The 13,555-nt window shown below is 42.7% G+C and overlaps 1 protein-coding gene across 1 annotated transcript in view; it reads left to right on the top strand.

Moving 5' to 3' along the window:
• The window catches only part of LOC147471764 (uncharacterized), a 92,844-nt gene extending 80,429 nt beyond the window's left edge, over window positions 1-12,415 (top strand). The window contains exon 3 of the mRNA XM_086536843.1: window positions 12,291-12,415. Within this exon, the coding sequence (XP_086392969.1) occupies window positions 12,291-12,301 (11 nt within the window). The 3' untranslated portion in view covers window positions 12,302-12,415. The remainder of the gene's footprint in view (window positions 1-12,290) is intronic.
• The last annotated feature ends 1,140 nt before the right edge of the window (window positions 12,416-13,555 follow it).

Below are 13,555 nucleotides of genomic sequence, written 5' to 3'. Positions count from 1 at the left end.
CTCCTTTTTCCCTTTTTTTCCACGCCCTGTCCCTTCTCTTTCCCTTCCTTATCCCCTCTTTCTCCTCCCTTTCCCTTCCCTTTCTCCTCCCTTTCCCCCCCCCTTTTCCTCCCTTTCTCCTCCCTTTCCCCTCCTTTCCCCTCATCTTAGGAAGGGGAAAGGGAAGGAGGGGGCTGGAGGGGGGAGGGGACCCCCGGAAGGTACAGGTCAGCGGTCATCAATCCCTTTAATCCCACGAAATCTCTCTCCCTAAAGCGAAGGACTCCCAAGGGATCCTTCTTGGGGACGTTTGCGGGATCCTGGGGGAGTGAAGGATACTCGTTAGTGGCTGGGGTCCTACTTCTGCTCGTTTGATTGTTTTTTTTTTTTTTTTTTTTTTTTTTTTTTTTGGGGGGGGTTCTTTGTTTTGATTGTTTGTTTTTTAGGGGGAGGGAAAGGGGTTGTTTTCTTTTTTTTTTTCTTTTCTTTTTTTTTAGGTTTTTGTTTTATTTTATTTAGTTTATTTTTTATTTTTTATTTCTTTTATTTAGCTTTTTTTGGTTTTGTTGTTCGTTTTGTTTTCTTTGTTCGTTTTTCGTTTCCATGTTTTTCTTTTGCTTTTGTTTTTGTTTTCTTTCCGTGTCTATTGTTTTTTTTTTCGTTTTCATCTCTCTCTCTCTCTCTCTCTCTCTCTCTCTCTCTCTCTCTCTCTCTCTCTCTCTCTCTCTCTCTCTCTCTCTCTCTCTCTCTTTCGTCTTATTGCCTTCGCTTTTGCGTCACTGCAGTTGTAGTGATTGTAAGGCTAGGTGGATATGTGTGGATATAGCGTGTATGCAAATATATACAAACCTACACAGACACAGTTTGAAAAAGCAGCATTCGCCATGTAAATCCATCTATTTTTATCTATCCACAAACATTTTATATAATTTCATCCATTTGTATTCATAAACGTTTTATATAATCTTATCAATTATATTCGTAAACATTTTACATAATTCTATCCGTTACATCCCTAAACATTTGATACAATTCCGTCATTTTAGTAACAAATTCAGAAAAAAAACTTATCATCACCAACAGACGAGGTCAAACTCGCCCTCCAACCTTAAAAGTGACCTTCAACGACCCAATGCAAGCACTCCAAAATGTGTCGAGGTCACCACCACATGTTAGCCGACTATGGAACCAATTCCTGTCACAAGAATAGGTTCAAATGTCGACATATATCAGCTCATTCAATGGAAGCACGATCACTAATCACCATTTTGCGCACTCAGCATGCATATATATAATGGCTCATGCACGCACATGTACGCACGTTCCTACACACATACAGACACAGATACTTACAATATATATATACTTGCATATAAAGATTTACGTACATTCACGGCTACGCACAATATACATAGATTCATACATACATACATACATATATACACACATACATACATACATATATACATACATACATACATATATATATATATATATATATATACATACATACATACATACAACCATACACACACACACACACACACACACACACACCCCCACACACACACACACACACACACACACACACACACACACCCCCACACACACACACACACACACCCCCCACACACACACACACACACACACACACACACACACACACACACACACACACACATACACCCCCCCCCCCCATACACACACACACACATACATACATACGTACACACACGGACACATACATCACGTGCCCACTCATGCACAGGGATACAGTCACAGCGGGACAGCTGGAATTTCATAATGCTTTTGCAGTATCAAGTCAAGTGATATTCTCTGCCGTTAATGTTCAGTACATCGGATCCATTGGAATACTAATATTGTTGATTGTGACACGTCAAGATTGTGCTGAATTTATTATCTTGAAGTGATGTTAGTTTTTTTCAATTTTATTTGTATGTTTATGTTTGTTTGCTTGGCTTTGTGCGTGTGTGTGTTTGCTCTTCTGGGTTGATATGATATCGGTCTGGAATTTATGATACAATGTGCATGTCTCTCTCTCTCTTTCTATCTATCTATTTCTCCCTCTCTATCTATCTATCTGTCTGTCTCTCTCTCTGTCTATCTATCTATCTATTTATTTATATATCTTCATTTCTCTCTCTTCCTTTCTATGTATATATCCCTCTATCTCTGTCCATCTATCACACTGTAGATCGAAATAAAGTGGCATGTCGAAGTTTCTCTTCACTCTGTCCCCAACCCCCTTCATCCTCCCTCTCCCCTCTCCCTTTATCCCCGCTCTCCCCCTCTTCTCCCCTTCCCTCTCCATTTCCTCCTGCCTCCCTACCTCTCCCCTGTCCCTTTCTCAACCCCTTCCTTTCGCAATCCATCCCCCTCTCCCTTACTCTCCCCCTCCCCTTCTTCTATCCTCCCTCCCTCCCCTCCCTCCCTCCCTCCCCTCCTCCCATCCCTACTCAAGTACACACAAACTTCATACGAGTTATTCATACACCGGCGAGTGAAATGCGATTAGATTTTGAATTAGACTTTGAATGTAGTTCACGTGTTCTCGACTCTCAGCCTCTAATGCTGTATTAGACAAAGACTTTCTGCGTAATGGGGGGAAGGGGGGGGGGCTTGGGGAAGGGGGAAGAGGAGTGGGGATCGGGGGTTGGTGGGGGAAGGGGGAGTGGGGGCTTGGGAGTTGGTGGGGGAAGAGGGAAGGGGGAAAGGGGGGAGTGGGGCTCGGGGGTTGGTGGGGGAAGGGGGAAGGGGGCACTAGTGTTATGTAAACTATGGAAAGGACAGGGATATATATCTCTGTTTCTTTTTTTTATCCTTTTTCTTTTCATTATCAATTTACTTTGATTATTAGCTTGACAGTCGATTATTCTTATTAAAGCTGAGGATTACGATTTTGTTTTTGTTTTTATGTGTGTGTAATTATTATTTTTATCAGTTTGTTTTTGTGTCTGGTACATACATGTCTTACAGTTAAGTTATTGTTTTCATAATCTGTTTTATTTTTATATAGTTGGTGTTATTATTATTATCGATATAATACTCTGGTTCTCTTGTCTACGGCCGCCTGTCAGACGTCCATCATTAAGTATTCATTTTGTCAACATTTAGCTGGTTCTTGGGGGGGTAAGGAGTGTTATAAGGAGGGGGAGGGGGGGAGGGAGGGGAGGTCTGCCGGTCTCTGTACTTGCAACATGCTTGATTCCCTTGTGGATTAGGATTGCAATACTAGTCGTCTTTCATATTCTCTATATGTCTGTCTATCAATCTATCAGTATACTTATCTGTTTATCATTTGGTCTGTCTCTTTCTTTATCTTACGCCTCTTTTCCATTGCTTTCATTTTGTCCTTTCTCGCCCCTCCCCCTCCCCCCACTGCTCTTTTTCTCACGCTTCCTACTCCCTTTCCTTCCTGCCTTCCTCTCCCCCTCTCCTTCTCTCCCCCTCACCCCTCTCCCTCTCCTTTCCTACCTTTCTCTCCCTCTCCCTCTCCCTTCCTACCTTCCTCTCCCCCTCTCCTTCTCTCCCCCTCACTCCTCTCCCCCTCCCTTCCTATCTACCTCTCCCTCTCCCTTCCAACTTCCCTCTCCCTCTCCCTCTCCCCTTACCCCCCTCTCCCCTTACCCCCCTCTCCTCCTACCCCCTCTCCCTTCCCTTCCAGCCTCCCTCTCCCTCTCCCTCTCCCTCTCCCTTCCCACCTTTCTCTCCCTCTCCTTTCCCACCTCCCTCTCCCTCTCCCTTCCCTTCCTACCTACCTCTCCCTTCCCTTCCAGCATCCCTCTCCCTCTCCCTCTCCCTTCCTACCTTCCTCTCCCTTCCCATCCAACCTCCCTCTCCCTCTCCCCCTACCCTCCTCTCCCTCTCCCTCTCCCTCACCCTCTCCCCCTGCACCCCTCTCCCAAGCCTCTTAACCTACATCGCTAATTATTTGGGCATAGTCGAAGGTCTCAGGGGAAGGCTGTCAGTCTCAACTACGTCTAATGTTCTCTAAGGAAAAGAGAGAGAATGGTGAGGCAATGGAAAGAAAGGAGAAGAAAGATATGGCATTCCAGGCTCTTTTTCCTTTTTTTTTCCCCTTTTTTTTCTAACGAGAATGGAATGTTATGTTATGTTTTTGTTTCTGTCCATTTTTTTTTATTCATTTTTTTATAATGATGTGTTTTGTTGCAAGATTTCCTTGTTATTATGACGAAGCTTTTTTTCTTCATTACAATGAGAATATATTCATATCTTTATGACTTGTCTCTGCGGGCATTGAAATATGTAATAAAAATGTCCCCTGCATAGCACATCAATATCAAACTGCTGGAAGATCTGATTCTGATATATCCATAGAAACAAGAGTATTGTACCATTTGAAACTCTAAGCGATCCGTGTACCTTTATATTATAGGTGATCCGCGTACATTTATATTATAGGCGATCCGTGTACCTTCATATTATAAGCGATCCGTGAACCTTCATATTATAAGCGATCCGTGAACCTTCATATTATAAGCGATCCGTGAACCTTCATATTATAAGCGATCCGTGAACCTTCATATTAAAAGCGATCCGTGAACCTTCATATTATAAGCGATCCGTGTACCTTCATATTATAAGCGATCCGTGAACCTTCATATTATAAGCGATCCGTGAACCTTCATATTATAAGCGATCCGTGAACCTTCATATTATAAGCGATCCGTGTACCTTCATATTATAAGCGATCCGTGAACCTTCATATTATAAGCGATCCGTGAACCTTATTTATAAGCGATCGTTCACCTTCAATATTTAAAGACGATCCGTGTACCTTCATATTATAAGCGATCCGTTCACCTTCATATTATAAGCGATCCGTGAACCTTCATATTATAAGCGATCCGTGTACCTTCATATTATATCGATCGTTCACCCTTTCTATTAATAAGCGATCGTTGTACCTTAATATTAAGCGAGGAAGTGAAAGAAAGAAAAGGAAAGATAAGGCAAACCAATCTTTTTCCTTTGTGTTTTTTTTTCCCCTTTTTTTTCTAACGGAATGAATTAGGTGGATTTTTTTTTCTGTCCATTTTTTTTTATTCCTTTTATAATGAGTGTTTTGTTGCAAGATTCCTTTTATTAGACAAGGCTTTTTTCCTTCATTACAATGAAAGATATCAAACTTAATGACGTGCTTCTGCGGCATTGAAATAGTAATATAAATCCCCTGCATACACAACAAGATCAAACTGCCGGGTAATCTGATTCTGATATATCCATAGAAACAAGAGTATTGTACCATTTGAAACTCTAAGCGATCCGTGTACTTCATTTATAGTATCCCGTACATTTATATTATAGCGATCCGGGTAACCTTCATATTAAAACGATCCTAACCTTCATAGTATAACATCCGTAACCTGCATATTATAACATCCGGTAACCTTCAATAGGATTAGCGAGCCGTGAACCCTTCATATTAAAAGCGATCCGTGAACCTTCATATTATAAGCGATCCGTGTACCTTCATATTATAAGCGATCCGTGAACCTTCATATTATAAGCGATCCGTGAACCTTCATATTAAAAGCGATCCGTGAACCTTCATATTATAAGCGATCCGTGTACCTTCATATTATAAGCGATCCGTGAACCTTCATATTATAAGCGATCCGTGAACCTTCATATATAACATCCTTCACCGCTAGTTATAGACGATCCGGTTCCTTCTATTAGAAGCGATCCGTTTCACCTTCATATTATTACGATTCCGTAACCGTCAATTATAAGCGACCGTTACCTGCTTATTATAACGATCCGTTCACCTTCAGATTATAACGATTCCGTTGTACTTCATATTTATAAGCGATGCCTTCACCTCAAATATGAAGCGATCCGTGTACCTTCATTTAAAGCGTTCCGGTCACCTTCAATATAAGCGATCCGTGAACCTTCATATTATAAGCGATCCGTGTACCTTCATATTATAAGCGATCCGTGAACCTTCATATTATAAGCGATCCGTGTACCTTCATATTATAAGCGATCCGTGAACCTTCATATTATAAGCGATCCGTGTACCTTCATATTATAAGCGATCCGTGAACCTTCATATTATAAGCGATCCGTGAACCTTCATATTATAAGCGATCCGGTAACCTTCAATAAACCGATTCTGAACCTTCAATTATTACATCCGTACCTTCATATTAATAATCGTTCCGGGAACCTTCAAATTATAAGCGATCAATCCGTTACCTTCAATATTATAGCGTTCCTTACCTTCATATTATAAGCGATCCGTTCACCTTCATATTATAAGCGATCCGTGTACCTTCATATTATAAGCGATCCGTGAACCTTCATATTATAAGCGATCCGTGCACCTTCATATTATAAACCGTTCACCTTCATAAAAAAAATAAAAAAAAAAAAAAAAAAAAAAAATTATAAGCGATCCGTGTACCTTCATATTATAAGCGATCCGTGAACCTTCATATTATAAGAACGATCCTGTACCTCATATTTATATCATCAATGAACCTGGATATATAAGCGATCCGTGTACCTTCATATTATAAGCGATCCATTCACCTTCATATTATAAGCGATCCGTGTACCTTCATATTATAAGCGATCCGTTCACCTTCATATTATAAGCGATCCGTTCACCTTCATATTATAAGCGATCCGTGTACCTTCATATTATAAGCGATCCGTTCACCTTCATATTATAAGCGATCCGTGTACCTTCATATTATAAGCGATCCGTGAACCTTCATATTATAAGCGATCCGTGTACCTTCATATTATAAGCGATCCGTGAACCTTCATATTATAAGCGATCCGTGTACCTTCATATTATAAGCGATCCGTGTACCTTCATATTATAAGCGATCCGTTCACCTTCATATTATAAGCGATCCGTGTACCTTCATATTATAAGCGATCCGTTCACCTTCATATTATAAGCGATCCATGTACCATCATATTACCAAACGCCCGAAGATCTAACACACGCGGCGATGTTTTTGTTTCTGCGGCAACGCACTCATTTTTTTAACATGATGTGTTTGTTGAAAGCATGTAGAAAAACCCAAGCTTTTTTTTTTAGAGTTCTTACTTGTCGATATCCCACAACGACCGCTCTCAGAGCCCTACCACACACGTCTAGTACGCACCACAGCCCTTGGGGGAAAGCTGGGAGTGTTGACAGTGAGATGGCTCAGGTGGTATGGCCAGGGGGTACATATTGACCCCAATATAATGAAGTGGCGGCCCCGTGTTTACCTCGTTATCTCCATATCACTTACCTGGCCCCTCAAGAAGGAATTTCTACTCTACTCCGTTCGTGTTCTCACTTGCTTGTTTTTTTTTTTTTTTTTTTTTTCTCTCTCTCCTGATGAAAGCTCTCTAAACTCAATACACAGAGTCTCCCTCTTCTCTCTCCACAACGACTCCTCTCAGCCCTCTCCACACTCTCTAGTCTCTCTCTCCTTGGGGAAAGCTCTCTCCTGAGATGGCTCAGGTCTCTCTCCAGGGTCTCTCTCTCTCCTGTCTGTCTGGCTGCCCCGTTCTCTCTCGTTATCTCTCTCTCACTTACCTCCCTTAGAAGGAATTCTACTACTTTGCTCCTATCGTGTTATCTACTTCTCTCTTTTTTTTCTCTCTTTCTATCTATCTATCTTTCTTTCTTTCTTTCTCTCCATCTCTCTCTCTCTCTCTCCCTCTCCCTCGCTCTCTCTATCTCTCTCTCTCTCTCTCTCTCTCTCTCTCTCTCTCTCTCTCTCTCTCTCTCTCTCTCTCTCTCTCTCTCTCTCTCTCTCTCTCTCTCTCTCTCTCTCTCTCTCTCTCTCCTATACCACTCTCCCTTCCCTACGCCGGAAGGGAAGGCAGAGGGTGTGATGGTATTGGCGAGGTCTGTAATGGTGTGTTGGAGGACGCGAAGGGTGTTCGTGCGGAGAGCGTGAATCGAGTATTTTTGTGCAAAATTGTTTGCCGCAGATGACGTGGCCTTTGTTGAAGTTGTTTGTTGGCGATGATCAGATCTTTGAGGGTCTGTTTGTTGCAGGGGGGGTGGGGGGAATCATTCGTTGCAGGTGATTTAAACTAGCGAAATTGTTTGCTACAGGGGAGAAAAAGTTCGAAGGAAGAAATGAAGGAAGTAATTGAAAATTTGAAGGGTTGAAGAATGAGTGAGTAAGTGAGAGAGAGAGAGAGAGAGAGAGAGAGAGAGAGAGAGAGAGAGAGAGAGAGAGAGAGAGAGAGAGAGAGAGAAAGAGAGAGAGAGAGAGAGAGACAGAGACAGAGACAGAGACAGAGACAGAGACAGAAACAGAAACAGAAACAGAGACAGAGAGAGAAAAAAAAGAGAGAAAGAAAGAGAAAGAGAAAAAAATAATAATAAGATTAAAACGCCCACAAACCTAAGCGTACATTCACCAGCCGCCCCCGAGAGCGCCCACCCTTCCAAGACTTATTCCCGAACGAGTTAAGAATTCTTTGTCGTAGTAGTAACAGGAAGTCGACCATTGTTAGCCAAATGGTCGCTTGAAGTCGGAAACCCTTTGTGGAAACCCCCTAAAATCGCGCAGCGTAGTCAACCGATAACCCGTTCTTGCCAACACAAAGCAAAGGGCATAAACCCGAGCAAAGCGTTGCCTGTATTACGAATATCAATAAACGATCCGACGGAGCTTACTTTGCTATTGCATCGTGTTTACAGGGGGCGAGGGGGTGGGGTGGGGTGGGGGGGACTTACGTCACGGGAAGGGTGTGCGTATTGTGGATGGTGATGCGGGTAGTGATGATAATGATGATAATGATGATGGGAATGATGATAATGATGATAATATACTGAATATATCAGTAATAATTATTATAAAGATGATAACAATAACAACGATAACGATAATAACAATAACAACAAAAAACGATAACGATAACAACACTAATAATAATGAGGATAAAAGTAACGATCACAATTACGAAAACGATGATAATGTCGATAATAAAAATGAAAAGAATCACAATAGTGTGGTCGGGGTGAGGGGTAGACTGTGCCTCTGTCTATGTTGTGAATTAATGATACTAAAAACATTCATTCTTTTATGAGAAAAGTGAATAATGAACAAGCGACTGTGGATACAAAGGAATTATACATTGAGGGCGGAATGAATAACGGGGTAGAAGTAGAGACACGTAATATATGAATGGAAAGCTTGAGATATGAATGAGATGCAAGCAGGTACATTGATTCCTTCCGTTGCAGACGCGTTATGAAATTGTGTTATGTGTTTGTTATTGCTTTTGTTTTTCTTGTTATTTTGGTGTGATTGTTTTTTTTTTTTTTTTTTTTTTTTTTAATCAATTCCTTCGATTTTGCAGTAACTGTTATTGCTTTTGCTTGCATTATCGTGGTTAAGCAATTCATTTTATTTGTTCACAGTCACAGGTGTTCATCTTCCAGTCACTTGTAAGATGAACACTTACAAGAACATTTATCTTAAATATCTATAATTGATAAACAATTGTTTATCAGTGATCTGAAGAAACCTAGAAAAACTGATGGTCAGAGAGATAGATAGATAGATAGAGAGAGAGAGAGAGAGAGAGAGAGAGAGAGAGAGAGAGAGAGAGAGAGAGAGAGAAAGAAAGAAACAAAAGGAGAGAGACGGGAAGAGAAAGAGAAATAAAAAATAAAAAAATAGACAAACCAACAAAAAAAAACAGAACAACGAACACCAAGGAAAAAAACAAAACCCAACAACAAAAGAGAACAACAAAGACAAAACCAAAAGAACTAGACAAAGACCAAGAGAACTAGAGAGAAAGCGAGCGCAGCATAGCCCTAACGAGCACTGGGCCCTTAGCAGCATTGTGGCATCGCGGCGAGACCTCGAGCTCCCATTATTAACCCTTGGCATTAAGGCATTCACCGAAGCCGCTAATCTTTGGCGTCACACTTGAGCTTCTGATCCTGGATGGCCACGGAACCCGAGTTGCTGCTGATTGCCGCGGGTGCTGTGTTTGGAGTGGTGGAGTGTGTGGCTGTTTGGGTGTTCCTGGGAGGGGTGGTTGGCTGGCTGTTTGGGAATGTTTGGGAGTATCTAGGGGGAGTGTGTGGCTGTTTGGGCGTTCCTGGGAGGAGTGGTTGGTTGGCTGTTTGGGAATGTTTGGGAGTATTTAGGGGGAGTGTGTGGTTCTTTTGGGAGTTCCTGGGAGGGGTGGTTGGCTGGCTGTTTAGGAATGTCTTGGAGTATTTGGTGGAGTGTGTGGCTGTTTGGGAGTTCCTGGGAGGAGTGTTTGGCTGTTTGGGAATGTTTGGGAGTATCTAGGGGGAGTGTGTAGCTGTTTGGGAGTATCTGGAGCAGTATTTACTGGAGAGTGATTTTTTTTTTTTTTTTTTTTTTTTTTTTTTTTTTTTTTGTATTATCTTATATTACTTCTTTCTCCGACTTCCAAGTTTCCATCCTGCCCTGTTTCTCTGTCGTCTTTCTCTTCCTTGCTTTATTATTGTTTTCGTCCTCCATTCCTCCACCCTCCATCCTCCCTCTCTCCTCCCTCCTTCCCCCCCTCCCTCCATCTTCCCTCATCCCTCTTTCCTCCCTCCCTCCCTTCCTTCCCCACACACCTCCCCTCTGAACCCCTTCCAGTTCCTCATCTGTTTCCATCCATCCAATTCCTCCGTCCTCCCTTACCCCCGTCACCCCTTCCCCCTCACCCCCCTCACCCCCTCCTTCTCCCTCACCCCCCCTCACCCCCTCCTTCTCCCTCACCTCCTTCACACCAGCGACTAACAACCACTTAGGAGACGCTTCCATCGATCGCTAATAATTGAAGGTCTTACAGAATTATAGATGCAAGACATCTGCTTCCTCGGGAGAGCGAGCGAGAGGGAGAGAGAGAGAGAGAGGGAGAGAGAGAGAGAGAGAGGAGGGGGGGAGGGGAGAGAGAGAGAGAGAGAGAGAGAGAGAGAGAGAGAGAGAGAGAGAGAGAGAGAGAGAGAGAGAGAGAGAGAGAGAGAGAGAGAGAGAGAGAGAGAGAGAGAGAGAGAGAGAGAAAGAGAAAGAGAAAAGAGAGAGAGAGAGAGAGAGAGAGAGAGAGAGAGAGAGAGAGAGAGAGAGAGGGAGAGGGAGAGAGAGAGAGAGAGAATAAGAAGGAAAAAAGATGAAGAAGGAGGAGGATGGCGAGAAAAGAAAGGAAAAATAGAAGTAGAAGATAAAAAGAAGTGGGAAAGAAAATGAGAGAGTAGAAAATAACACGGTGAAGGACGGGAAAAGGGAAAAGCAAGGAAGAAGTAAAGAGAAAAAATAGAAAAGCGATGCTAAGTATAAGATGTGTGTGTGTGTGGATGTGTGTGGATGTATATCTGTCTATCTATCTATGTAAATATATATAAACATATATGTATATCTATCTATCTATGTAAATATATATATATATATATATATATATATATATATATATATGTATGTATGTATGTATGTATGTATGTATATTCATATAAATATAAAATCAATAATGATAATAATAAGCTAAGAGAATGCCTTGTTCCCAACACGCTCTCTCGTCCAACCTTGTTTTTTACCTTTTACTCTATCGGATATAATAAGATTACTCACTTAATATGCTCTGTCGCACTATTACAACGCCAGGAATGAACGCTTTGCACCGGGAGTGGAATGGGCGGACTAACTTCGTAATTCTTTTAATATGTATGGCATTATTTTGAAAGTTTTTAGTGAGATTAATTTCTTTTTTTCCGTTTTAGGGAGGGTGGGGGTGGTATGTGGTTACCGGGAGGGGGGATGGGTAGTGTTGGGGGTGGGGTGTTGGGGGGAGGTGGGCTTTTAGCTTTGATTATCGGTAGGGGCTTTGTGCGGGGTAGGGGGGAGGGGGAGGGGGATATTTTCTTTGATTAGGTTATTTTTGTAAATGTTTTTAGGGGTTGGTTTTGATGCTTGTACTCTTGTTATTTATGTTGTTTCATTATTGCATTTTTTTTGTAATGAATGTTATTACTTTAAACGTATATACAAAACCACACATACATATATACGTACATACATACATACATACATACATGCATACAAGCAAACAAACACACACACACACACACACACACACACACACACACACACACACACACACACACACACACACACACACACACACACACACACACACACACACAAACATTTCATACATACATCATTCCCTCCTTTCTGCATTATATATCTATCAATGTATCTATTTATATCTTCATTTGCTAATAATCTGCTTCATACATTACCTTAACCAATTTCTCTTTTATTCAACAGGTGAGTCGTAAGCTGAATTTGACGTAGTAAGAGACCGAAATGTCACCCTTATCGTAAGTGTGGATGTGTCACTCTTGTCGTAAGACCGGAAGAAGGATCAAAATTATTGTGGATTCTTGATGTTTATGTTTTCTTTTCTTTTTTTGAGGGGGGGGGTGATGTTATTGGTATTATTGATAATTGCAGTTTTGGTTTTGATGTTAGTCTTGTCTTGTGGATTTTTTTTTTTTCTTTTCTTTTCTTTTATTCTGTTTACCTACTTCTCTATGTCTTCCCTCCTTTTACCCTCCCTTCTTCCCTCCGTCCCTCGTCCTTCCTTCTCTCCCTCCTTTTTTCTCTCCCTTATCCCTCCCTCCCTCCCTCCACCCCAACCTCCAATCCACACATCTTTCCTTCCCTTCCATCCTCCCTCCCTCATCTTACGCATTTTTCTGCCTCCCTTTCTCCCTCCTGCCTACCTATTAATCTGTCCATCCTGCCCCTATCTTCTCCCATTCCTCTTTCTATTCTACCTTTTCTACTTACCCCCTTTCTCCCTCCCTTCCTCCCTTTCTCCCTTACACCTCCTCCCTTCCTCACATCCATCCACCCACCCACTCATTCACTCATTCACTCCCTCACTCACTCACTCATTCACTCATTCACTCACTCACTCACTCACCCAACCATCCATCTATACCTCCCATTCCTCCTTCTCTCCCTCCCACTCCTTCCTCCTACCCTCGCTCCCCCGTCCCCCTCCCCCTCCGCCTATCCCTCCCTCTCTCTCCTCCACTCCCGTATCGACAAGACCATTGTTGTTTCTTCGTCTCGTCTCTCATTTTTTCCTCCTCCTCCTCCCCCTACTCCTCCTCCTCCTCCTCCTCTTCCTCCTCCTCCTCCTCTCCTCCTCCTCCTCCTCCTCCTCCTCCTTCTCCTCCTCCTCCTCCTCCTTCTCCTCCTCCTCCTCCTTCTCCTCCTCCTCCTCCTCCTCGCCTTCTCCTCCACTCCTCCCTCCTCCTCCACCGCCTCCCTCTCCTCCCTTCTCTCTCCAGGGGGCCTCCTCCGGTGGAGATTTTCCCCGTCTTCTTTTGTCCTCTGACGTCTCTACATGTCTCAACACGTCACAAAACCAGCGAGAGTCAATGGGAGGACGAAGAGCGGGTGTGTTGCAATGCCCGGGCTGGTGGTGGTGGTGGTGGGGGGGGGGGTGAGGGAGGTGGGAGGGGAGGGGCTAGAGGGGAGGGTGGGGGTGGAAAGTAGATGTGTTGTAATACCCGGATTGG

This window comes from Penaeus japonicus, unplaced genomic scaffold (assembly GCF_977035675.1).
Source record: "Penaeus japonicus unplaced genomic scaffold, GWHDUDI00000001_assembly GWHDUDI00000005, whole genome shotgun sequence".
In the NCBI taxonomy this organism is placed as follows: domain Eukaryota; kingdom Metazoa; phylum Arthropoda; class Malacostraca; order Decapoda; family Penaeidae; genus Penaeus; species Penaeus japonicus.
This window is presented reverse-complemented; position numbering and strand designations above follow the sequence as displayed.